General features: G+C 45.5%; 1 protein-coding gene across 2 annotated transcripts in view; it reads right to left on the reverse strand.

The window, feature by feature from the left end:
* LOC122946444 (hemicentin-2-like) overlaps window positions 1-25,928 on the reverse strand; it is a 112,270-nt gene that overhangs the window by 59,267 nt on the left and 27,075 nt on the right. For both annotated transcript variants that reach the window (XM_044306083.1, XM_044306084.1), the window contains exons 7-22: window positions 25,477-25,597; window positions 24,463-24,726; window positions 23,502-23,646; window positions 23,007-23,128; window positions 20,131-20,397; window positions 18,068-18,209; window positions 16,894-17,021; window positions 16,699-16,812; window positions 16,463-16,612; window positions 5,300-5,491; window positions 5,016-5,111; window positions 4,798-4,925; window positions 3,638-3,782; window positions 3,061-3,173; window positions 2,589-2,748; window positions 1,263-1,428 (exon numbers count right to left, since the gene is read on the reverse strand). In XM_044306083.1, the coding sequence (XP_044162018.1) occupies window positions 1,263-1,428; window positions 2,589-2,748; window positions 3,061-3,173; window positions 3,638-3,782; window positions 4,798-4,925; window positions 5,016-5,111; window positions 5,300-5,491; window positions 16,463-16,612; window positions 16,699-16,812; window positions 16,894-17,021; window positions 18,068-18,209; window positions 20,131-20,397; window positions 23,007-23,128; window positions 23,502-23,646; window positions 24,463-24,726; window positions 25,477-25,597 (2,453 nt within the window). The remainder of the gene's footprint in view (window positions 1-1,262; window positions 1,429-2,588; window positions 2,749-3,060; window positions 3,174-3,637; window positions 3,783-4,797; window positions 4,926-5,015; window positions 5,112-5,299; window positions 5,492-16,462; window positions 16,613-16,698; window positions 16,813-16,893; window positions 17,022-18,067; window positions 18,210-20,130; window positions 20,398-23,006; window positions 23,129-23,501; window positions 23,647-24,462; window positions 24,727-25,476; window positions 25,598-25,928) is intronic.

A 25,928-nucleotide genomic window follows, 5' to 3' on the forward strand; every position in this document is an offset into this window, starting at 1 on the left:
GGACCCCTCACTTAGCCACAGTGTATTCACACATAAGTGGTCTTCCACAGACAGTGGGACTTTGGCGACACCACAGGAGCATGTCCTATTTTGTCCATGATTATGTTTGTGAAAACTGGAAACCAATTTTCAGCCTAGCAGTGTCTATGGAATACGGATGACACATGGAGATCAAATAAGGGACACACGGAACAAACACGGATCCTTCACAGGTGAACCATCTTGAACACAAATGTGTGAACGAGGCCTTAGTCAGTAAACTTATGATAATGTATATTAATACATCCAGTATAGACAGCAGGTGCAAGCGTATTTATATGTGACCCAGGACGCTGCCACAACCAGATTGAAAACCTCCATACTTTACACTGCTGCTGCATTCGGAGAGAACTGGAATATGGTAAAAAATATCACATTGTGTCACTACACATCTTTTCTTATAGAACGTTAAGGGCCTTTTAACCCCTTATACTCAGAGACAGGGAACACCCCATATCTAAGTATCCAATGACCATACAGCCGCTTGCAGACCTCAACATTAAGAACATGTCAGGTATATTCAAGCAAGGTCGTGGTCTGGGCCCAGTGTGTAGACCCCTGCAATACAGGACCTGTACCTTTATCTACAGTACTTACAGATAAATATTTTGCAGGCGTGGGGGGTGACTTACCACTGATCCGCATTCCCAGAACAGTGTGAGATTAGCCAGGAAAATACTGTACGTTAAAGGAATTCATCAGGCAGATAACACAGTTATCACACAAAACTGCACCTCGCAGAGATTTGTGCAATGGCTGCTGTGTATACACATCTTTATCACATGTTCTGTAGGGCTGGGGTGAGGCAGAGGCCAGAGAGGGCTCTGCTCTCTATAGAGATGTAGCAGTGCCGATTGTGTTGCTGCAGCAAAATGTGAAATCTGTGGTGTTCCACATAATTGCATTTGACACAGTGCACAGATTCGGCTCTGCTACATCTGTTGTATAGGTGGCAGCAACATATCAATGCTCAGGTCACCTGTAGTTGATACGGCCACTTTAGCAGTACTGGCTATGCTGTGTGAGCAGGTGAACTGAAATTCATCCTGAGCTTTTTAGTCATGTGTGGACCTGAAGTTATGAGGAGACATGGAGTGAATTTAGTGATGACTGGGTAAGTGGAAGAAGTGGGAGTGAGAACATAATGTGGGGACTGAAATAGTTTCAAGTCCCCTGTTTGATGGATAAGTTGCTGGTAAGTTTACTTTTATAACCTGGCATACCTGGCAGACACTATGGGCAGGGGTAAAGAGTCCTTCCTCCAGGAGACGGTGGGTAGAGGCACACCCTGCACATCACACGGTAAGGTGATCTCTGCTCCCAAGGCGGCTACGACGTGGATCGGAGGGCCTAGGTCATGTGATCCATTCACATTTATTCTGGGCTTTGCTGAATAAAAGATGCAGGGCAGATTTTTACAAGCAGTATAAAGAAACATGGTTAAAAATATTTTTTTTGCACACAGTACCCCTCCTCATAACTCCTAACGCAAACACATTCCATAGACATCCAGCGCCCCCACCAAAGTGAGCTGTTCAATTAAAGCAACAATTGTCAAGCAAAGTATTTGTTGGAAATGACTGATGCCTTATTATAATTAGTATAATTAGCATGAAGAGTTCCATACAATGAAATTAAGGCTACATGCACATGACCGTTCCGTTTTTTGCGGTCCGCAAACCGCGGATCTGCAAAAAACGGAAGCCGCCCGTGTGCCTTCCACAATTTGCGGAACGGAATGGGCGGCCTATTGTAGAAATGCCTATTCTTGTCCGTAAAACGGACAATAATATGACATGCTATATATTTTTTTGCGGGGCCACGGAACAGGGAAAAGGATGCAGACAGCACACGGAGTGCTGTCCGCATCTTTTGCGGCCCCATTGAAGTGAATGGGTCCACACCTGAGCCGCAAAAACGGTCTACGAACTACGGTCGTGTGCATAAGGCATAACTCAGATATATCTGCAACTACCCCCTTAAATGCAATTGTAGGGTACTTTCACACTAGCGTTTTTCTTTTCCGGTGTTGAGTTCCGTCCTAGGGGCTCAATATCGGAAAAAAACTGATCAGCTTTATCCTAATGCATTCTGAATGGAGAGCAATCCGATCAGGATGCATCAGTTCAGTCCCTCTTACGCTTTTTGGCATGCTGCAGTTTTCTCTCCGGCCAAAAATCCTGAACACTTGCCGGAATGCCGGCATTAATTTCCATTGAAATGTATTAGTGCCGGCATTAAAATTTCCGCATTGGCGGATCCGTTCTTCCAGTCCGCGCATACGGAGAACTTTAAATCTGTAAAAAAAAAAATACCGGATCCATTTTTCCAGAAAGACGGATCCGGTATTGCAATGCATTTGTCAGACGGATCTGTATCTATCTGACAAATGCATCTGTTTGCGTCCGGATTGCCGGATCCGGCAGTCAGTTCAGGCGACCGAACTGCCTGCCGGAATCCTCTGCTGCAAGTGTGAAAGTACCCTAACCCCGTAGAAAATAATAGTCCTAATAATGAGTTATGAGATGGTAGATGAAGGGGACACTTACTGTGGACTATGAGCTGGGACACTTGGCTAGTGGCCCCCACCTGATTTGTGGCTGTGCAGGTGTAATGACCAGTGTCAGCACCAGAGGGCAGCGTAATCAAGAGGCTTCCATCCCTGTTTATTTGATAATGGCCGTTCTCTGGAGACAGGACCTCTTCACCCTGACAATATAGAGGACATATAGAAGATCCGATGACAGAGAATTGTAATATTCACATTTATATACATTACTGCAGGGAGCAGATATAGCCCTTTTGCATACTCTCATCATGGTCGACATTCTTTTGTTTTCAAGTTGCTCTATTTGTCACCAGACGTGTGTGGAATCATTTCTACCCCAAATAAATCTGGTACCAGCTGATGCCAAGTCTGCCCAGGCATGCAGAAAGGAAGGAGAAAATGGCGTAGGTGTGGTCGACTCCAACATATTGCGACAACTTCAGAATTCATAGTCATAACATTGTCAACGTTACCTTTGTCCACGTCACCACAGGTTGTGGGTGTCCTTTGGCGTTACATGATAATGTGACGGCCCTCCCCTCTCGGGTGGTATAGTCCGTAGGTCCAGGCGCGATGGTTGGAGCCACTGAGGATATGGAAAGGAGAGAGAAAACATTAGAAGGCTCTGCGCCGTCGTGTCACTTTAACTTTCCTTTATTTGATGCAACCTTATATTCTGCCGTTAAAAGTGATAATACTTTGCAACATATAGCTGTAAAAATCTGGTTACTGTGGCAGAAGGAGACGGAGAAAAGCTTGGCTGGGTCTGCCAATCCTCCTTGCCTACCTGAGTTATAGGGAACAGGTTGCTCGGGATTCCCTGCCTGCCAGAACTATTGTAAAGCAGCTGGTTAGTTCCTGCCCACGCCAGTCCTCATCTCAGTGTTATTAATCAGATTTTCAGATAGAAAACCTCTTTAGGCTTTGAATACGTTCAAATCACACGTAGGAAAACACACCGACCTCTGCCCATGAAAATATAATCCCTATTTAATAAACTAAAAATATAATCCCCAGGAAAAAAAATGAAAAAGAAAGCCGTCTGCTCACTTTGGACCTGCAGGTGGATGCTGTGATTAGCTGACCCTGCAGCATTGGAGAGTTCGCACATGTAGCTCCCAGAATCCTCTCTCAAGGCCGGCTCTATGCGGAGTCCCCCAACTTCATCAATAGAGTGACGCCAAAAGAACTGCAGCTGGTGGGAAAGATAACGGTCAACATGTGTAAATACTTAAGCTGCGGCCATCGCCTCCTGTTTGTATTTATTCTTCAAAGACGGGCGCAGATGAGACAGGGGGATAGTGAGCGCTTTGTAGATACCTGAAGCAGATGAGCAATTTGGAGGCAAGTTTACATCAATGCTCTGTGACATTTCATTCACTGGGACAAGAAAATAATAGGAGTCCAGCAAGAAGCAGTGTAACCCTTTATCTGCCAAATACATTCTGGTCTGATACAATGTAGATGCAATGTGTGATGCAATGATCGATAATGTGTGATACAATGATCGATACAACATCTGATGCAATGATTGATACAATGTCTGATGCTATTTCAAAGTCTGGGGCGGACTGGGAATTTAAAGTGGCCCCGGAACCGGAAAGAAAATCCTAAAAGTGGCCCCATGTTGTAGGAGGGTCCAAATTTACAGAAGGCAGGGCAACACAAATAGGCGGGGTCAGCAATACCATCCCGCAAAATATCATCCCACCAGAACCATATTGCCCCAAAAACTGTCCCTCTGTGGTGGCCATCAATAGATGCCATTTTCTGTCCTCCTCCTCTAGTTCTCTCCGATTATGGGGAAGGGGGCATAAGAGGTTAGATGTGGGCCAGAGCAGTTGAATTCAGGAGGGCATGTGGTTTGTGGCACAGAGGAGTGCTTGAGAGTCCCTCTGGGCATTGGCCCACCGGGAAATTTCCCTGTAAGGTCTATGGCCTATCTGTCCCCGATCAAGGTCTGCATCCTAATTGGCTGCCAGACAGGATGTGGACATTGATGTGGTTGCTGGATATGATCTGACCCTGCGGTACTAGTGCTGGAAGTCAAGTATGGCCCTTCATCTAGATATGAATCAACACCAGAGTGTGACGCTCCAGTGCTGTCATTCATGCATGTCTCTTGTTACTGAGCAGCAGAGTTTCCCTTTAACTGTGTAGAGTGTGGAATATCAGGCCAGGCAATCACACCCGGGTATGAGCGTACTTACAGGTGTAGAGTCCTTCAGCCATCGCTGCACAGGAAGGGGGTTACCAGCATTGACGGCGCAGGGCAGGGACACAGGCTCTCCTTCAAGAACAGTAATCTCAGATGGGGCCACAGCTATCTGCGGGGCCACTGTTGAATACAAAGGGGACAGTTTTATAAAAATTCTTCATTTAGGGAACAGCTGATGAACTAGCATTATAATATAGGGATTTTACTGACCGAGTCCAGTGACCGTGAGCAGGATCTCAGCCTGGATCCAACCGAAGGGGTTCCTGGCCTCACACACGTACACGCCGGTATCCTCCGGTCTAGCAACTTGAACACAGAAACATTCACATTGGCTTGGAGGCTTTGTAAGGACACCCCATTAGTACTGAAACCTCACAATCCGTGCGCATATATTTGCAATGCAATTTACAAGTAATTTTTCCACCTATTTGATGATTATTTTGTGGTTTACCACCCTTTCAATGCGCTGATGAACCAATGGTCACTTATCTTACCTTTCATGTGGACTGTGTTTGAGCCGGGGCTGTCAATGATTTCTGTGGTTCCAGAGGGCAGCACTGGGCCTTCATCTTGCCTGAGCCAGGAAACGGTGGGAGAGGGGATCCCCTCAGCGCTGCAAATGAGCTGCACGCTCCCCCCGACATCTACTTCTGCATCCAGAGGGAAATCCACAAACTGTGGTGGTGCTGCAAGACATGAGAGAGAAACATGAAATTCTCCTGACAGCAAAGATTTCGCTTTTACATCCCACAACGTGATATATAACTGCTGTAAGATGGTTTTAGCATTATGGAAATTGTATGGCTGCAGTAATCTCATCTCACCATTAGGTGGCGCAGCAGCGCTCTCACACACATACTGCCATCTATGACCACTCACTATGGTTTTTGCCAAAATACACATTCGGATCGGTTTACTCCTTTATTAACCCTCTGGGCTCATGAAATATAATAGCACATGTGGAACACAGGACGCAACCAATCACAGAACAGCTTTCATTAGTCTTAATGCTAAACCCTGTGCTTTGATTGGTTGCTATGGGAAACAACACATTCTATTAAGTAAATTACCTCTTAAAGTCCTTTTTTATGACATCATATTCCAGTATACCGCTGCCAACCGTTACATTATGGGAAATATAGGATACCGCCAGCTCGCCTCGACCTGATTGGTCCTGGCTCTGCGGCAAAACAACTGTATAGATGCCATCCGCAGCCCCAGGGAGGGGCAGGAAAACTACCAAATGGGCCCCTTCTTCATTTTTCACTACTTTTTGCTCCAGTGTCCCGGTGACAACACTGCCTGTCGTCATCTGGGTATTCAGCCCCATCATGGGGACATTGTGTGGCTCAAATGTCCACCCTCATCAATGACCAGGAGGCAGACATTGATGTGGATGAGGCAGGTAACTGCCGCAGGAGATCCACCCCCAAAATCTGCAACAACGCATTTCACTGCCGATAGATCAAAATCCACTGTAAGGGCTCATATGCACACAAACGTATTTTTTTTCCGTGTCTATTCTGTTTGTTTTTTTTGCGGACCCTATGCGGAACCGTTCATTTCAATGGGTCCACAAAAAAAACTGAAGTTACTCCGTGTGCATTCTATTTCCGTTCCGCAAAAAAATAGAACATGTCCTATTATTGTCTGCAAGGATAGAACTGTCCTATTAGGGGCGAGCTGTTCCATTCCGAAATGCACACGGACGTCATCTGTATTTTTTGCGGATCCGTTTTTTGCGGACCGCAAAAAACATACAGTCGTGTGCATGAGCACTAAGGCCTCTTGCATACAAACTTATTTTTTTTTTTGCGGACCGTATACGGATCCATTCATTTTAATGGGTCCACAAAAAAAACAGAAGGTACTCCGTGTGCATTCCGTATATCCAGATTTCTGTTCTGCAAAAAAATAGAACATGTCCTATTATTGTCCGCATTACGGAGAAGGATAGTACTGTTCTATTAGGGGCCAACTATTAGAGAAATGCACACGGATTTCATCCGTATTTTTTGCGGATCCGTTTTTTGCGGACCGCAAAATACATACGGTCGTGTGCAAAAGGCCTAAATCTGCGACCAATCTGTTTTATTTGTATGCTGCAATTACAGTTTCCTAAAAGTTCTTGTTTTCCTTTGAAACTGCTTTTTGGGGGTGGGGTGGTGGGGGGTACATGGCGTCCGGGCAGATGGTTACTCATTAACCACAAGCTTTTAGGATGTTAATGGACGCGGTGATGTCACTTCTTGTCAGGGTGATGTCATTGTGTGTCCCTGTAAGGGCTGTGTTGATGGACGGACCCAATTTACCTCTCTAAAGTCTTGTCAGTTCAGTGCAATCTATTGCTCTCTGTTATCAGTCATGTCCGGCGTGTATTCTCACACAGCGCGCTGAATTTTCGGCGTCTTTATTGTGGTTTTGATCAATTTTGTCTCTCTCCACTTCAAGGGAACAAAAGATGGTTTGAAAAGAACGCAAACGTAACGCAACGCCGCCCTGATCTACCACCGAGATGATGACTGTGTCCCAATTTTACAGTAATTTCGCCTGCCTCAGAGTCAGTGGCTTCATGCCCCCCATTAGCATGCTCGGTGAAAATCTGAAGCAGATGGACGCTAGGGACACGGCTATATGACGTACATTGAGGCATCTGCCCAACAACGACAGGTTCCATGAAATTCCTCTCAGATGCCGGGGAGTAAAGGATACGGCATCGCCGACCGTCATACAGTGAGACTGAGCAGACGGACAGATAGACGCTGCAAACAGCAAACAGATCTCACTAGAACATATGGCAGATACAATCCTCCTGCAAAAAGCAGCTCAGGTCTGTATCTTATAGGGAGGGCTCTGGACGGAGACGGTGGCCGCTTACCTCATTTCTCACATTGAAGTGAATGTTTATCCTCATATATAAGTCCAACAATTTGTAATATCTTTATAGTGGTCGGAGATCAATTTTTGATACAGAGCTCCAAATCCCCTACACAGTCATAGAGCCATCACTAAAGGCCTACTCTATAGAACTAAATAATAACACACTATATAGTAGCCCCCCCCCTCCCCCAGTGGTGGCTGTATAATCTGTATGTAGTGAGCTCCCTCTAGTGGTGACCGTATAATCTGTATGTAGTGAGCTCCTCCTAGTGGTGGCTGTATAATCTGTATGTAGTGAGCTCCCTCTAGTGGTGACTGTATAATCTGTATGTAGTGAGCTCCCCCTAGTGGTGGCTGTATAATCTGTATGTAGTGAGCTCCCCCTAGTGGTGGCTGTATAATCTGTATGTAGTGAGCTCCCTCTAGTGGTGGCTGTATAATATGTATATAGTGAGCTCCCTCTAGTGGTGGCTGTATAATCTGTATGTAGTGAGCTCCCTCTAGTGGTGACTGTATAATCTGTATGTAGTGAGCTCCCTCTAGTGGTGACTGTATAATCTGTATGTAGTGAGCTCCATCTAGTGGTGGCTGTATACTCTGTATGTAGTGAGCTCCCTCTAGTGGTGGCTGTATAATCTGTATGTAGTGAGCTCCCTCTAGTGGTGGCTGTATAATCTGTATGTAGTGAGCTCCCTCTAGTGGTGGCTGTATAATCTGTATATAGTGAGCTTCATCTAGTGGTGACTGTATAATCTGTATGTAGTGAGCTCCCTCTAGTGGTGGCTGTATAATCTGTATGTAGTGCGCTCCCCCTAGTGGCGATTGTATAATCTGTATGTAGTGAGCTCCCTCTAGTGGTGGCTGTATAATCTGTATGTAGTGAGCTCCCTCTAGTGGTGGCTGTATAATCTGTATGTAGTGAGCTCCCTCTAGTGGTGGCTGTATAATCTGTATGTAGTGAGCTTCCTCTAGTGGTGGCTGTATAATCTGTATGTAGTGAGCTCCCTCTAGTGGTGGCTGTATAACCTGTATGTAGTAAGCTCCCTCTAGTGGTGGCCGTATAATGTGTATGCAGTGAGCTCCCTCTAGTGGTGGCTGTATAATCTGCATGTAGTGAGCTCCCCCTAGCAGCTCAGCGACATTTATTAATCCTATATTCCCTGACAGAATGGTATAGGACACTGTGGATGACATAAAATCTGGAAATATCTCCTTACTAATGGATCTGATATACAGCGTGGGAAAAGCACAAGTGCCCCCGGGACGGCGCAGTCCCTCTGTACTGAAGGTAATGATGTGGTCGTAATGAATAGAGCGGGTAATGACTATGAGTGGTCTTTTCCTCCTGTCTGGCTTCAAAGCTCCCCCCCCCCCCCTCTTAACTGCTTGAGAAATTGGCAGCCGGGTGTTACATCGTAATCCAGTGCCCCCATCATCTGCCGTCACACAAGTTTTGCTGACAACAGGCCCGGAGGGTGGGGGTGGGGGGGGGTCTTAAAGTGTTCCTTCAATTTTCCTTAATTCTTTTTAGAGCAATCTCATGTCAAGAAGTGAAGGAAAGCTACGGCACTTGTATCCCGCCGCTGGTAATGTACACTACATGACTGTATTAATATACAGTACACCAGGGTCTCCAACCTGCGGACGCCCGTCTCTTGTAAATCTACAACCCCTAACATGCTATCTGACCAATGTGATCCGACCAATGCTATCTGACCAATGCAATCCAGCCAGTGGTACCTGACCAATATGATCTGTCCAATGCAAACTAACCAATGCCATCTAACCCATGTAATCTGTCCAATGCCATCTGACCCATGTAATCTGTCCAATGCAATCTGACCCATGTAATCTGTCCAATGCAATCTGACCCATGTAATCTGTCCAATGCCATCTGACCCATGTAATCTGTCCAATGCCATCTGACCCATGTAATCTGTCCAATGCAATCTGACCCATGTAATCTGTCCAATGCCATCTGACCCATGTAATCTGTCCAATGCAATCTGACCCATGTAATCTGTCCAATGCAATCTAACTAATGCCATCTGACCCATGTAATCTGTCCAATGCCATCTGACCCATGTAATCTGTCCAATGCCATCTGACCCATGTAATCTGTCCAATGCCATCTGACCCATGTAATCTGTCCAATGCCATCTGACCCATGTAATCTGTCCAATGCCATCTGACCCATGTAATCTGTCCAATGCCATCTGACCCATGTAATCTGTCCAATGCAATCTAACCAATGCCATCTGACCCATGTAATCTGTCCAATGCCATCTGACCCATGTAATCTGTCCAATGCCATCTGACCCATGTAATCTGTCCAATGCAATCTGTCCAATGCAATCTAACTAATGCAATCTGACCCATGTAATCTGTCCAATGCAATCTGACCCATGTAATCTGTCCAATGCAATCTAACTAATGCAATCTGACCCATGTAATCTGTCCAATGCAATCTAACTAATGCCATCTGACCCATGTAATCTGTCCAATGCAATCTGACCCATGTAATCTGTCCAATGCAATCTGACCCATGTAATCTGTCCAATGCAATCTAACTAATGCAATCTGACCCATGTAATCTGTCCAATGCAATCTGACAAATGTATTGTGTCCAGTGCATTGTGTCCAAGGTGATACGTCCACCTGCAGTTATAGCTATATAGCCTCTGTTCTTCCCCCAGTTGCCAGGCCTGGTGCTGACAGCAGACCCCCTGGGTGCAGCTTTCAGCACAGGAGCCATTTCTCTGTCTCCCGCTCCCTCGTCTCATGTCACGCCATCACCTGGATGAGCGCACTTGTGTTTACAATCGGCAGCGGATCCGCTTGCTCATCTGTCAGCGCCAGAGCACAACATGCATTCCACAAAGACAAGCGCATTTATCACAGGAGGGAGAACCTATTACGTACGAGAAGCTGCAATTCTGTAATTCTACAGAAGGAAAGGACTTTTCTCTCACAATTCTTAGAGGCTTAAAGCATCCAAATGTAAAACATCGGAATAATAGTGCGCTGCTGGGATGGGGAATACCCTCATGTGACTGATGATCTGCCTCCCGCTTCTTAGCTGTAAAGGGGCAATCTCCCCGTGTTAGACAGTAGTCACAGCTCACTGATCTCTTTTCTTAAAGGGGTTCTCTACCTATAATGGTTTTCAGAGAAATCTAAATTAATAAAACCGGCTGTGTCTGACAGTCAACTTTCTAGCAAAACATTGCTTGACACCAGAACCAATCTCTTGGCATCTCAAAACTAAGCAAATCCTATTCATCTCTGCAAGCATACATAGATGCATGATCCTATGGCCATAACATGCAGAATACGCACCTCCATTCTTTACACTGCGGCCTGCACTGAGAGCTCTGGAGAACAGTGCAACATAAAATCAAGATTTATATTACACTGCCACTTAATATTAGATTTTCTGTCTAATCAGTTTATGTATAACAAATGTTTAGGGTCCCTTCAAGGAAATGAGAATCAAAATCCAGGAACCAAAGGTGCAAATATGTATTTAGTTATCATCCACAAGAGCAAAGGGTCCTGAGGGAGCACAAAAGGGCCCCGTACCACATCAGAAGCCATGTGATAGTTGGGGGGCCGGTTACAGATTTTGTAGTCGAGCCCGGGAGGCTTACGTTTCGCCTCTAGCCCACGCAGTTCTCTTCCAGGTTGGCGTTTCTACTCCTTCGGTCCCTGTACACAGGAGCGGTGATTGACCAGGGGTGAAAGTGACGTTGTCCAGCCCAACGTCTGAGAACATGAGTCCGGCAGCTGGATCATGACACAGCGACCCAGGAATTTCTGGAAGAACGAACAGCAGGAGGAGGAAGAGGAAACAGGAAAGTGCAAGGATGAAGTGTGTGGAAGAGATTAGCAAGAACAAGACATGGAGAACGACCGCAACAGAAGGGCTGCAAGAAAAAGCTCCCGGGAATAAGGACCAGCCGCCCGGTAGTGGGAAATAAAAATCAGCGGCAGCGGAGGACGGTGGGAATCTGATCAGAGATTTCTAAACTAATGTGAAAGAAACAATGTATCACTGAGCAGAGTTTACGTTCCATTTGGCATCCATGGTTTTGTCATGAGCACAGGAAGCAGCCGACATAGCCTAGAAATATAATAGAGAGAGATTTGATCTACATAAAGAGCTAAATCACTGTTATCTTGTATTAAACCTGGATTATACTCCAGAGCTGCACTCACTATTCAGCTGGTATGTTATTGGAATTGGATTTCAGTGGGCTTGTGGGCAGACGCCTTAACTGAGGTCTTATGATGCAGGAGGGCAGTTTTTTCTGCCTTAGGCCTCATGCACACGACCGTTTTTTGGTCCGCATCCGAGCGGCAGTTTTTGCAGCTTAGATGCGGACCCATTCACTTCAATGGCGTCCGTTGCTCCGTTCCGTGGTCCGCAAAAAAAATATAACCTGTCCTATTCTTGTCCGTTTTGCAGACAAGAATAGGCAGTTATATCAATGGCTGTTCGTGCCGTTCCCCAAATTGCAGAACGCACACGGACGCCATCCGTGTTTTGCAGACCGCAAAACACACAATGGTCGTGTGCATGAGGCCTTAGATGACTGTATGCTTCCCAAAATAAGCTCAGGGCAGACCCTGAACCAGCATGGAATGCTAGGAAATTACCGCCCTGATGCTGCAGCATAGCGATTTCCCTGACATCTGCAGGTGGGAAGGTCGGGAGACTTTATACAGTGTCTCAAGCTTTGATTTACCGAGATCTTATCAGGTATCAGCTCTCTGAGACTTATCTTTAAGGAAATGTGTACTTTGTAAGACAAGCCTACAGGTTCAACATCTATATATCACAAAGAACAACTCTAAAAATCCTTATCTTGTTACTTACATCATGTCTTACACTTCAGTCACAGCCAGAGCTGCATTCACAACTAAGGCCCCTTTCACACGGGCGGGAATTCCATGGGTGAACGCATTGCACCTGCACTGAATCCGGACCCATTCACTCAAATGGGGCTGTGCACATGAGCGGTGATTTTCACGCATCACTTGTGTGTTGCGTGAAAATCACAGCATGCTCTATTTTGTGCGTTTTTTAACGCAACGCAGGCCTCATAGAAGTGAATGGGGCTGCGTGAAAATTGCAAGCAAGTGTGCGCATGGTTGCTAGAAGACGATCGGGATGGGGACCCGATCTTTAATATTTTCCCTTATAACATGGTTATAAGGGAAAATAATAGCATTCTTAATACAGAATGCTTAGTAAAATGTCCATTGAGGGGTTAAAAATAATAAACAAATTTAACTCACCTCATCCACTTGATCGCGTAGCGGATCTCCTCTTCTTTCTACTTTCTTCAGGACCTGGCTAATGGACCTTTGATGACGTCACTGCGCTCATCACATGTGCAGTGACGTCACCACAGGCCCTTTTCATCAAAAAAGAAAGAAGACACGCCAGGCTGAGAGTTCAAGTGGATTAAGGTGAGTTTATTAATATTTTTTTATTTTTTAACCCCTCCATCACTATTTTACTTCTGTATTAAGAATGCTATTATTTCCCCTTATAACCATGTTATAAGGGAAAATAATAAAGATCGGGTCCCCATCCCGATCGTCTCCTAGCAACCGTGCGTGAAAATCGCACCGCATCCGCACTTGCTGGCGGATGCTTGCGATTTTCACGCAGCCCCATTCACTTCTATGGGGCCTGCGTTTTGTTAAAAATGCACAATATAAAGCTTGCTGCGATTTTCACGCAACACACAAGTGATGCGTGAAAATCACTGCTCATGTCCACAGCCCCATTGAAGTGAATGGGTCGGGATTCAGTGCGGGTGCAATGCGTTCACCTCACGCATTGCACCCGCGCGGAATTCTTGCCCGTGTGAAAGGGGCCTAACTGTTTACTGTGGTGCATAGGAAGAAATCAGAAACTGAACCAGCAGGAATATGTGAGATTGTGCTACCAGGAAACCAGTATCAGCACATCTACAGCCACCAGCTGAATCAAAAGACGAGGAGCAATTGACAGCAGACAAGTAGCGCCACCCCCACATCACTGGGTGCACTGTGTAAGTTATAAATCTATCAGCGGCCCTGGAAAGCTGCGGCCTGACTCCCCGGGGCTATGCTCTTCCTCTTTCATCATGCTGTTACAAGTCTTCCATTACAGGCTCTGAACCATTTTCCAGCTGTTCCTCATGGACGAGACGCAGCAATGAGACAGAAGACTCGCGCTATTGTCAGGAGGCTATTAGGACATCACACACGGATAGAGGGTGCGAGACGCATTCTTCGGTGACATCACTGCCTCCTTTTATCCCCATTGTTCAATTACTGGAAGAAAATCCTGAAAACAGCCTTCAAGCAGAATGGAGGAGCAACGGACTAATAAAGTCCAACTCTCAGAAATGGAGCAAACAAGTATCTAACAGCACAGTAAGGGCGTGTTCAGACCGTGGAGTCAGAAAATCTGCAGGATGCACTGAAGAAGGCTACTCCGCGTGTGGCCGCTGCCATGGTATCAGGACAGAATCCACCGCAAGAATTAACGTCAATTATTGTAAAAATCCTGCGAGAGTGTGGACCGCTGTGCAAATTCCCCACCAAATCAATGGGACGCGGTATTTGGATAGATTTCATGTCGACTTTGATGCAGAATATGAGCCGAAATGCACATGATAATTCCGCCGTATAAACATGACCTAAAGGTGCTGAAAAGATTAACGATTACATAATAAAATCTTCTGCAACTTTTCAATACACTTTGTATTTCCATTTCAAACTATTTTCAAGATCTCTGCTTGCTGTCAGTGAATGGGAACATTTATTGCAAATATTCAGAGGCTGAAATCCTGTACAGACCTGATACTTCTCACAGCTGCTGGTCTGTTACAAGTGTATCCAGTCTGGACAATCCTCTGTGAGCTGAATGAATCGGCTGAATGAATCTCCCTTCTGTCCTGATAGTTTGTAACAATGTATCAGTGCAGGTAAGGAAGTGCAGGCTGATTAGCTCCAGGAAGATTGTCTAGACTGGATACGACTGCAGCAAACCCTCATCTGTGAGAAGAAGCTTTAGGCCTCATGCTGTGTATAGTCAGCTGTAGCAGCTCCCTACACGACTGTGCTGCTGTACCATGCGGACAATAATCTCGGGGCAATGCATCTGGGGTGGAGCAGCTCCACACCTACAGAATTGGCATTCCTTGCAGAATCAGTATGGACGATCTCTGTACAAACTGGAGGATGATCCCATGCACATCTATGGGAATTGTGCAAAACAGAATAATACAGAAGCGTGGAAGCGGTCTTTGTTCCTTAAGGTGACAAGAATGTTGCCTTTCACTAACAGCAAGCAGAAATCTTGAAAATGGCACAGAAGCATATTTGAATGTTACTGAACTTGATATTATAGGATGATACACTTTATATAAAGGGCGAGCTCTGGTTAGAAATTATTGTTTCATCTCCCTGATTATTGGCCCAGACGAGAATCGTGAGCGGGCCAGCAATGTCCGGTTCTCCAGCTGTTCTGAAACTACAACTCCCAGCATGCTGCATTCATTTCTATGGGCGTTTTGAGTACAGCTAGGCAAGCATGCATGCTGGGAGTTGTAGTTTCACAACAGCTGGACTGTCAGGGGTTGCTGACACCTTGCCTAGTGTGTGTATTAAGAAAAAAAATCTGTAGGGCTTTTGTTTCAGTTACCATCCACATTGCTCAGGTTAAAGGGTCACAAGCAGAACCTTGTAATTATCTTCAGACAAATCTTTCAAAAAGGCACCAGCAGTTTAATAGCAGTGCAGGGTCCCGGGCCTGAACGCACTCAATGCACCCTGAGGGGAGCAAGAAGTCGGAAATTTGCTGGCAGCTGAGAGAGAGGCAGCAGTGCTAGGATATACGCCATGGAAGAAAGCCGGCGGAGAAATACAAATTAGTCTCTATTCAGGGATGGAGGCAACTTCCACTTCCAGGATCTTATTCCTCCTCGCTCGGAGAACAGGGCGCCAATGCAGGCAGGTCCTGATCCTTCTATACTCCAGCTGTAAGCTGTTCTGTACAAGGGAGTCGGGGATATTACATAGATGAGCGGCACAAAGCAGCGTCCGCTGCTGCAGAAACGCAACTCTTAAGATACTTCACATAAATCGTATTCAATGAGGATTGCAGCGCGGATCAGATCTGCCACCATCATGCCTCTTGATTGCATTTACATGCAATCAATAAAAAATGCATGTGGATTTTTAAGTCTAGGCAGAAAAAAAGAAGAATGAACATGTTAATTCTTCTTCCAGATACCATATGGAAAAGCCATGGGGCAATCCTTGTGCAAATCTGTGATAGAAATCCTATTGGATCCTCGTGTAAATATACATCGAATTGGTCATAGGCATGTACAAAAAATGTGAACATATCCTTACTCTGATACATTGTAAATACACCGTAGCTGTTTGAGCAGGACAAGGTCTAGATGGTATTTTCATTCACAGGCAGCTAGCAGAGATCTTGACAATGTAAAGCAATGGAACCACAATGGTCCACATTTACTAAGCAGTCTATGGAAGTTTTTGGCATAGAATGTGGCCCAAAAAGTCACAAATCAGGACAAGTGGCAAATTTATAGGGTACTGCGAATTTTTGTGTTATTCTCAAAAGGTGAAAAGTGACTGGACAAGGTCTTTAAGGCATGGGCGTGGCCTCCAAATTATAGACAATTTTAATAAGAATAAACATTGAAAATAGCGCAAGGTTACGCCTTCTCATAACCAATCTCACTTACTTCCCACTTCCACTTTAATGACATCTGATGATGACCCTGCGTCATTGGAAGCAACACAGTTGTACTCCCCGGCGTCCTCGGCTGTCACCTCCTGAAGAGTCAGCGTCCCACCATATGAGCCACTGACAGGACCTTTAACTTCCTTGTCCCCTGAGGAGGCAGCACAATAATTCAGTTATTAGAGAGCTCTCAGCTGTCACCACAGTAATATGATGTACGAGACAGCGAGCGCTCACCCTTGTACCATGCGACCAGCGGCTGAGGCAGACCTTCAGTCCCACACTCCAGCACGGCGTCCTCCCCGATGGCCACTTGTATTGTAGATTTTACAGCAGTCGCTGTAGGGCGTTCTGTCAAGCAGACACAGGGGTTAACTGCACCACTCTTATGATGTCCTATCATCGCAACGGACAAGACACCAAAACGCTTACCGGTGTACGTCAGGGTTAATGACTGCTCATCTGTCCCTAAGGCATTAGAAGCCAAACAGCTGTAGTTCCCAGAATCCTCTTGGCTCGGGTCCTTAATCAGCAGGATGTTACCGTTAATGATCGTATGTCTGGTTTTAGAGATGAAATTTTGTGTCAGATGCTGGATTCATTCATGGGGTATCTGCTGTGTAATCTATAAGCGCTGCAGGTTTTGGCTTTGGAATATCATTATAAGGCTAAATGCACACAAACGTATTTTGTTTCTGTGTCCGTTGCATTTTTTTTTGCGGATAGGATGCGGACCCATTCATTTTAATGGATCCGCAAAAAATGTGGCCACCACACCGTGTGCTGTACACATCAGTATGTCCATTCCGTAGCCCCGCCCAAAAATATTGAACGTGTCTTATTTTTGTCCGTTTTAGGCATTGTTACAATGGATCCACAAAAAAAAACGGATGGCATCCGTTTCTTTTTGCGGATCCGCAATATTTGTTCGTGTGCATGTAGCCTAAGGGCTCGTTCACATGAGCAGATCCACAATACACGGGCACCATTCCGTTGTCATTCCGCATCACGGATGCGGACACATTCATTTCAATGGTTCCGCAAATCCGGAGATGCGGAACGGAAGCATAGAACACTAGAGTGCTTTCTGTGGTTCTGTTCCATGCCTCCGCACCACAAAAAGATAGAATATGCTCTATCTTTTTGCGGAACGGAGGGATCGCGGACCCATTCAAGTGAATGGGTCTGCAATCTCCATGCGCCTGCCCCACGGAAGGTGCCCGTGCATTGCGGACTGCAATTTGCGGTCCACAGCACGGGCACGGGCTTCACACGGTCGTGTGAACGAGCTCTAAGTTTGTGAAATTTCACTTTACAGTGCATTGCAAAACGCGCAAAAGCAATTCTGCAGCAAAAGAAAGCAAGCAGAATTTACGTTAAAAACTGATTTTGTAGATTGTTTTGACACCATGTGTAAATTCACCTGTAAAATCCTGCCCAGAAAGTAACATATACATATATTAAGAAGGACATCTCCACCCAAAATGCTTCTGCACCTCCATGTGGAGACACCCCGCCGCGTGAAGCTTGGCCTTGCACCATATGTATTATGAGACCCCCATCACCATACTCCCACCAGTGCCAGACACTCTTCTGCGACACTTACTTGCCGTCATTGTTCAGGAAGATGTCCCCATGTTTCCAAGATATTTGGGGCTCAGGGAACCCAGAAACATCACAGTGAATCCTGACTTCTCCTCCATAAGACAACTGAGTGGAGCTTGATTCAATCTGTATATGCGGAGGCTCTGGAGGACAAATTCAAGACAGATTCAACCAAATGCAATCGATTTTCTATGGTGACACAATGCGGCAAGAACACTGGGGAAGGTTTACTATAATGCACCAGAATTCTCTTCAAAAATATGGGGCACATTTATTATATGTTTTAGACATGCATTTAGTTTTAGTGTAAAGATAATGGGGCCTGGCGAAATAGAGATGTAAAATCCGCCAAATTTACATGCACTATTTTGTAAGCAAAATTTGGAGTAAATGTAGTGAGTGTTTCCATTCAGTGACAAGCAAGCAACAAACTTCAACAGAAAGGCCCATGTTTACTAAGCAGTTTACACCATAAACTGTGGCAGAACAAGTTGGCAAATCAGAAAATGTGCCAAATATGCACTCATAAAAAATAGAAATTTGAAAAGTGCTGTGAAAGGTGGCTGTGGTCTTCAAGAAGTGAGTGTGATCTTCAAGTTTTAAGCAGAATTGCACAAATTTAGGCAGATTTGCACAAATTTTCATGCAAATTTCATATTTCACGTTTGGAATTATAGACCGTCTCAAATGCGCCATATTTATTAAGTAGAGTGCATCTATTAATAAATCCATCTTTTTCATAAATTGGTTACATCTGCTGTCTGCCCTGATAACTGCATGCATGTTACTCCTTATAGCCAGGCAAAAAGTTGCAACATAAACAGCAAGCATAGGTTCTGCACCGTGTTACAAGCACACTTAGGCCTCTTTCACACGGGCGTTGCAGGAAAATGTGCGGGTGCGTTGCGGGAACACGCGCGATTTTTCCGCGCAAGTGCAAAACATTGTAATGCGTTTTGCACTCGCGTGAGAAAAATCGTGCATGTTTGGTACCCGAACCCGGACTTCTTAACAGAAGTTCGGGCTTGGGATCGGTGTTCTGTAGATTGTATTATTTTCCCTTATAACATGGTTATAAGGGAAAATAATAGCATTCTGAATACAGACTGCAGAGTACAATAGCGCTGGAGGGGTTAAAAAAATTAATAAAAAAATGTAACTCACCTTAATCCACTTGTTCGCGCAGCCGGCATCTCCTTCTGTCTTCATCTTAGCTGTGTGGAGGAACAGGACCTGTGGTGACGTCACTCCGGTCATCACATGATCCATCACCATGGTAAAAGATCATGTGATGGATCATGTGATGACCGGAGTGACGTCACCACAGGACCGGTTCATCCACACAGCTAAGATGAAGACAGAAGGAGATGCCGGCTGCGCAAACAAGTGGATTAAGGTGAGTTAAAAATTTTTAACCCCTCCAGCGCTATTTTACTATGCATTCTGTATTTAGAATGCTATTATTTTCTCTTATAACCATGTTATAAGGGAAAATAATAATGATCGGGTCTTCATCCCGATCGTCTCCTAGCAACCGTGCGTAAAAAATAAATAAAAAAATCGCACTGCATCCGCTCTTGCTTGCGGATGCTTGCGATTTTCACGCAACCCCATTCATTTCTATGGGGCCTGCGTTAAGTGAAAAACGCACAAAATAGAGCATGCTGCGATTTTCACGCAACACAAAAGTATTGCGTGAAAATCACCGCTCATGTGAACAGCCCCATAGAAATAAATGGGTCGGGATTCAGTGCGGGTGCAATGCGTTCAACTCACGCATCGTATCCGCGTGGAATACTCGCCCGTGTGAAAGGGGCCTTAGAAAATGTGAGTCCAGACGTACTCAAAAGAAGCAGAACTTTTCATTCCACAATAATTAAGACCTTTAATTAAAATAAAGTTGCATTACATTTACTGCCAACCTAAGGGTGCATACACATATTCTGGTCAAATTGTGTTTCACACCATGATTAGAAGTGTGGACGTTTTGCTTAGAGGTAATGATTACAATAAATTTGGTTGTACTGTGTGAATGCACCCTAAACAGTCTCAATGACAGATTACCTTGCACAGCAAGCCAAACGCTGGCAGTGGTGGAGCCATGGTTGTTCCTGGCAGTGCACTGGTAATGCCCTGCATCACCAGGCTGCACATTCTGAATCTGTAAGGATGAGTTTGGCAGGATCCATAACCGTCCTTCTTTCAGTGCTTTTCCATGGTGCTGCCAGGTGAGGTTGAAACGGACATCTCCAAGGATCTGGCAGGAGAGGACTGCCAAGTCACCGACTGACACTGTGATGTTAGGGTGGAGCGAGATCGTGGGAGGGGGATCTGCAGCCAAAAACATTGAGAAATACCAGTAACGTAAACTACCCGTAATCAACCTATGAAATATGTCCTCCTTATAGTATACTAGCCGAAGGACCCGGCTTCTCATGGGTATATTTCATCTATTCCATTTAATGTTTGTGTGTGTCGTTAAAAGATATCGACAGTATCCCCCATAACAGTAACCTCTACAGCACCCCGCCCCTTTAACAGTGACCTCCACAGTCCCCCACCCCTTAACACTGACCCCCCACAGTGCCCCGCCACTTTAAAATGGGACCTCCACAGCAGCCCATCTACTTAAAGGGGTTGTCCGGGTTCAGAGCTGAACCCGGACATACCTTTATTTTCACCCCGGCAGCATCCCTGAGCCTAGCATCGGAGCATGTCATGCTCCGATGCGCTCCCGTGCTCTGCGCTAAACCGCGCAGGGCACAGGCTCTTTTGTTTACAATAACACACTGCCGGGCGGTAACTTCCGCCCGGCAGTGTGTTCGGTGACGTCACCGGCTCTGAGGGGCGGGCTTTAGCTCTGCCCTAGCCGTTTTACTGGCTAGGGCAGAGCTAAATCCCGCCCACCAGTGCCGGTGACGTCACCGGGGTTCCTGTCAGCCCCATGGAGAGCCCCGGTACGTCACCGGAACTACTAAAAATGCCTTTGCCCTGTGCGATTTAGCGCAGGGCAAAGGAGAGCATCGGAGCATGAACTGCTCCGATGCTAGGCTCAGGGGGGCTGCCGGGGTGAAAATGAAGGTATGTCCGGGTTCACCTCTGAACCCGGACAACCCCTTTAACTTTAACCTTCACAGCAGCCCACCCCTTTAACAGTGAGTTTCACAGCACCCCACTTCCTTGACAGTGACCTCCTAAGGGGCCCGCCCCCTTAACAGCGACCTCCACAGTACCTCGCTGCCTTAACAGTGACCTCCACAGCAGAGATGGCCAGTTCGCAGTGTTCACCCGATGAAGGCTGTTCTTGGAACTGCCCGCTCCCGGTGACCGCATGTGTTTCAGAGCGGCTCGCGGCGCAGGCACAGGTAAGGACTTACCTCTGCATCCCGGACTTGGGAGTGAAGATGGCAGATTGCATGTGTTCGTCGGCGAACACGGCAAACTGGCCATCACTGCTCCACAGTACCCCGCTGCCTTAATAGTGACCTCCACAGTACACCTCTGCCTTAACAGTGACCTCCACAGTACCCCGCTGCCTTAACAGTGACCTCCACAGTACCCCGCTGCCTTAACAGTGACCTCCACAGTACCCTGCTGCCTTAACAGTGACCTCCACAGCAGTTGCCCCTTTAATAGTGCCCCCTGCCCCCTTAACAGTGACCTCCACAGCGGCCTGCCCGCTTAACAGTAACATCCACAGTGAACGCCTTTTTAACAGTGACCTTCACAGCACCCGCCCCTTTAATGCTAGGGCTACACAACGACATGTGTCGTGCGACATTTTGTCGCAACAATTTTTATAATCATAGGCTATGGTGTCGCACTGCGACATGTGACATACTGCGACACGATAGTTTCAAAAAGCCATCCATGATGGTTTTTTCTGCGACTGACGCATTGCAGTCACAGCATGTCACCATAGACTATCATTATAAAAATTGTTGTGCGACATCAATGTCGCGCGACACATGTAGCAGTGTAGTTGTGCCCTATGTGTCGTGCGACTTATTGTCGCATGACACATGTCGTCGTGTAGCCCTAGCCTAAAGCTGACCTACAGTAGTGAAGAAAAATGGCTGTGTTGTTATGGAAACCTGGAGTAAAACTGTGTGTATGTGGAGACTAAGGGCCTGCAAGCTTCTATTGGCTGATAAGGGTCATGTGACCGTTTGTATGGCAGTTGGGATATGAAGAGAAAAACTTGCAGGCTTGTATTGGCTAATGCAGGTCATTTTTGGGGAATCTCTCAGGAATGGTACGTCCTAGAGAGCTGAGACCCCCCCACAAGATTTCTTTCCAGGTAGCAAGGGATGTGTATACCAAGTTTCGTTAAAAAAGATGGTTGCGTTTTTGAGTTTTCGCGGCACATACATATATACGTCCTTCTTTATATATATAGATTCTACTGTTTCTTAGGGCTCATGCACACAAACGTATCTTTTGTCCGATTCGCATCTTTTCCAGGTCAGATGCAGACACGTTGTCACACACTGTGTACTGTCTGCATCCGTATGTCAGTTCCGTGGCATCTTTAAAAATATAGAACATGTTCTATTCTTGTCCGCATTACGGACAAGGATAGGACTGTTGTATTATGACCCGGACGTTCCGTTCCGCAAAATCCGGTATGCACAACGGCAAGTATCCGTGTTTTGCCGATCCACAATTTGCTGAAAGCAAAACAGGCAACGGTCATGTGCATGATCCCTTACACAGAGGTGACAGTTACTGGGTGACAACTACTAAAGGCTGACATTGCATAAGTTCTGGGTGTTGTCACTGAGGTTTCTATTCATGTGCAGTTAGAACGCCACTTGCCACCTCTCTATTACTGCTCTGTGTGGATAAGTCTTCACTGCAGTTCTGGAATTACATTCATTAACTAGTAAGATCATGCTGCACAGTGCCAGAAAGAAGCAATAATATTCTTCTCTGCTTACCTGCAATGGACACTTGGGTCTGAGCAAATCCTGCCCCTGCATTACTGATGGCTGTACACTGGTAAATGCCTTCATGGCGAGCGGATGCAGATGTGATCTCAAAAGTGGCGTTGCTCGATTCCCTAATGGTTACAAAACCCATGCAGGTAAATCAGTGTCACAGCAAATTATGCACTGTACATTGGGAGCCATGTGTCAAGCGAGAAGAAGCCCAAGACGTACATATCAGCTGCTACGGGCTTGTGAAAAGTTTAATCGGACAAACTTGGCTTGCATGGATCCAGCCTTCACAGCAACATTAGCAAAAATGTAAGGTGGAAACAGCCAGAGTGTCATGCTGCACTACAAGGGGGTGGAATGGAATGGAATGTAAACATGACTCATGTTTTGTAAGTTATATTTTTTAGATGCAATCGCTCCAGTTTTCTGGCATGCAAACACTGATACAAAGATAAATGAACCCCAATGTCCTCACTAATAAGAAATTATACTTACGTGAAGAGCAGCTCCTCGCCGAGCCTCTCCCCATCCCTGGAGAACCGCACTCTGAATGGAATGTCACTGAGAACTAAGCACGTAATGGTGAGCGCCCTCTGGTGGTAGCCCTGGATAAGTGGCGCCATTGTCACTGCAGGAACATCTGCAAAGAAGGGAAGAATTTCCAAGTCATAATCTAAATAAAGGAAAAAAGGCAGAAATGAAATATATGAACGCCCAGACTGTCGTTACTAGGGCTTGTACACGCAGCGGATTTTGTGACTATTTTTGCACCAAAATCCAGGTGGAGTCCACATGGTTCTCAATGGTAATCCATGCTGCTGTCCATCCATACAGCCGTGGATGGACATAGGACATGTCTCTTTTAGGCACAGTTTCCATATTAACACCGCTGGAACCTGTGGTAGGTGTTTGCACATGGATGAGGCCCCTGCAAAATGTAAAACCGTAACAGACACCCATGGGCCAGTCTCGGATGTCTGCCATGGATTATGGTTTTCTAGTAGTTTGGCCAACAGTTCGATTTGTGGGATGATCTACAGGTGAAACTCTAAAAATTTGAATATCGTGCAAGGTTTATTTATTTCAGTAATGCAACTTAAAAGGTGAAACTAATATATGAGACTCATTACAGGCAAAGCGAGATATTTCAAGCCTTTATTTGTTATAATTTGGATGATTATGGCTTGCAGCTTATGAAACCCCAAAGTCTCAATTTTGAGGCACCCTTTGCTCAGGGGGTATGGATTAATTATCTGACTAGAGTGTGACACTTTGAGCCTAGAATATTCAACCTTTTAACAAAATTCTAATTTTAAGCTGCATTAATGAAATTCTTTTTAATTTGCATTACTGAAATAAATGGACTTTTGCACGATATAAAAAATTTTCGCGTTTCACCTGTATATGTAAGGGAGCAGGTCCAATTTAATAGGTTTTCTTGGTGTTTGGGGCTCACCCGGTATGATGCTGGTGTACGCCACATTGGAGAGCCTCTGAAACTTGTACCCATTGTGGTCGGTTCCATTGACTTTCATGAAGAAACTTCCTTTGGGCGACTGGAATAGAGGCACCGTCCATAGCTGTTTGCTGCGCTTGTATGGTAAACGTTCTGCCGGAAGAGAGAAGTAGGATTCTCCGGACACTCGCAGCAGGTCCAGATGGTTGACATGTCCCGGAGGAGTGAGGCCCGAGCAGTTAATAAGGGCTGAGATGGGGATTCCTGAAAAATAGATGAAGCAGGAAATAATACATAAAACAGGCGTCTAATACAAGGAAAACTACGTCATGCAGAGGAAATAGTTCTGTATACAGGGCTAGCCTAATGGTACTACTTACCAGGTAATGAGTGTAATTGGGTAAATAAAACAGTTAATATTCTTCATGACATGAAGTTTGCAGCTTAGGATCACAGCGAGGTATATTTTGTCCTATTCAATGTTGATGAAAAGCCTTTCCAGTTCTCAGATTCTGCAATCTATCATGTATTATACTCCAGAGCGGCACTCACTATTCTGCTGGTGCAGTCACTGTGTACATACATTACTTATCCTGTACTGATCCTGAGTTACATCCTGTATTATACTCCAGAGCTGCACTCACTATTCTGCTGGTGCAGTCACTGTGTACATACATTACTTATCCTGTACTGATCCTGAGTTACAGCCTGTATTATACTCCAGAGCTGCACTCACTATTCTGCTGGTGCAGTCACTGTGTACATACATTACTTATCCTGTACTGATCCTGAGTTACATCCTGTATTATACTCCAGAGCTGCGCTCACTATTCTGCTTGTTGATAGATAATTACAGTGGCACTGGGCTCACTGTCTTCTTTGTATAGTCTTGTATTGTATTGTTTTCTCTGTACTTATATTGCGTTATTATTACCGCCTTGTACTGCACCATGCACTAGGCCTGCACAGAGGTGCACTATACATGATATGTCTGTAGGACCTGATTTTCATTACCTCTTATTGGCCGCTCAATGACTTTCAGAGGGTCTACAATGGCTGTGGTGGAGAAAGCAGCACGGAAATCCAAGGTGCTGACCCCAGTGACCCTGACTGTGTGGCGCCCGCTGCTGCCGATCTGCAACACATATGGAAAGATATAAGTGACCAGAAACTGGTGAATTACAGCTCCTTCAAAAGCTGAACCTGCATCTGTACAGGAACAGCAACCACTCGCCACCTACTGGGGGATATTCACACGAAGCGTGGCGTGTGAATGTGCCCTTATTTACCCCTCTTTCCAAAACATATGATAAAAAAAGGATATTAAAGGCAAATTTACTAACAAGATCTCACCCAGACTGTCTATGTTTAGGCCAGGATTGGTAAATGTGCCCCATAATGTCACACTGAGCCCGGATTATTGTAATTTAATATTTAAAGGCAAAAGCAGAAATATTCAGAGAGAA

The sequence above is a fragment of the Bufo gargarizans genome, chromosome 9 (assembly GCF_014858855.1).
Source record: "Bufo gargarizans isolate SCDJY-AF-19 chromosome 9, ASM1485885v1, whole genome shotgun sequence".
NCBI classification, from domain to species: Eukaryota; Metazoa; Chordata; class Amphibia; order Anura; family Bufonidae; genus Bufo; species Bufo gargarizans.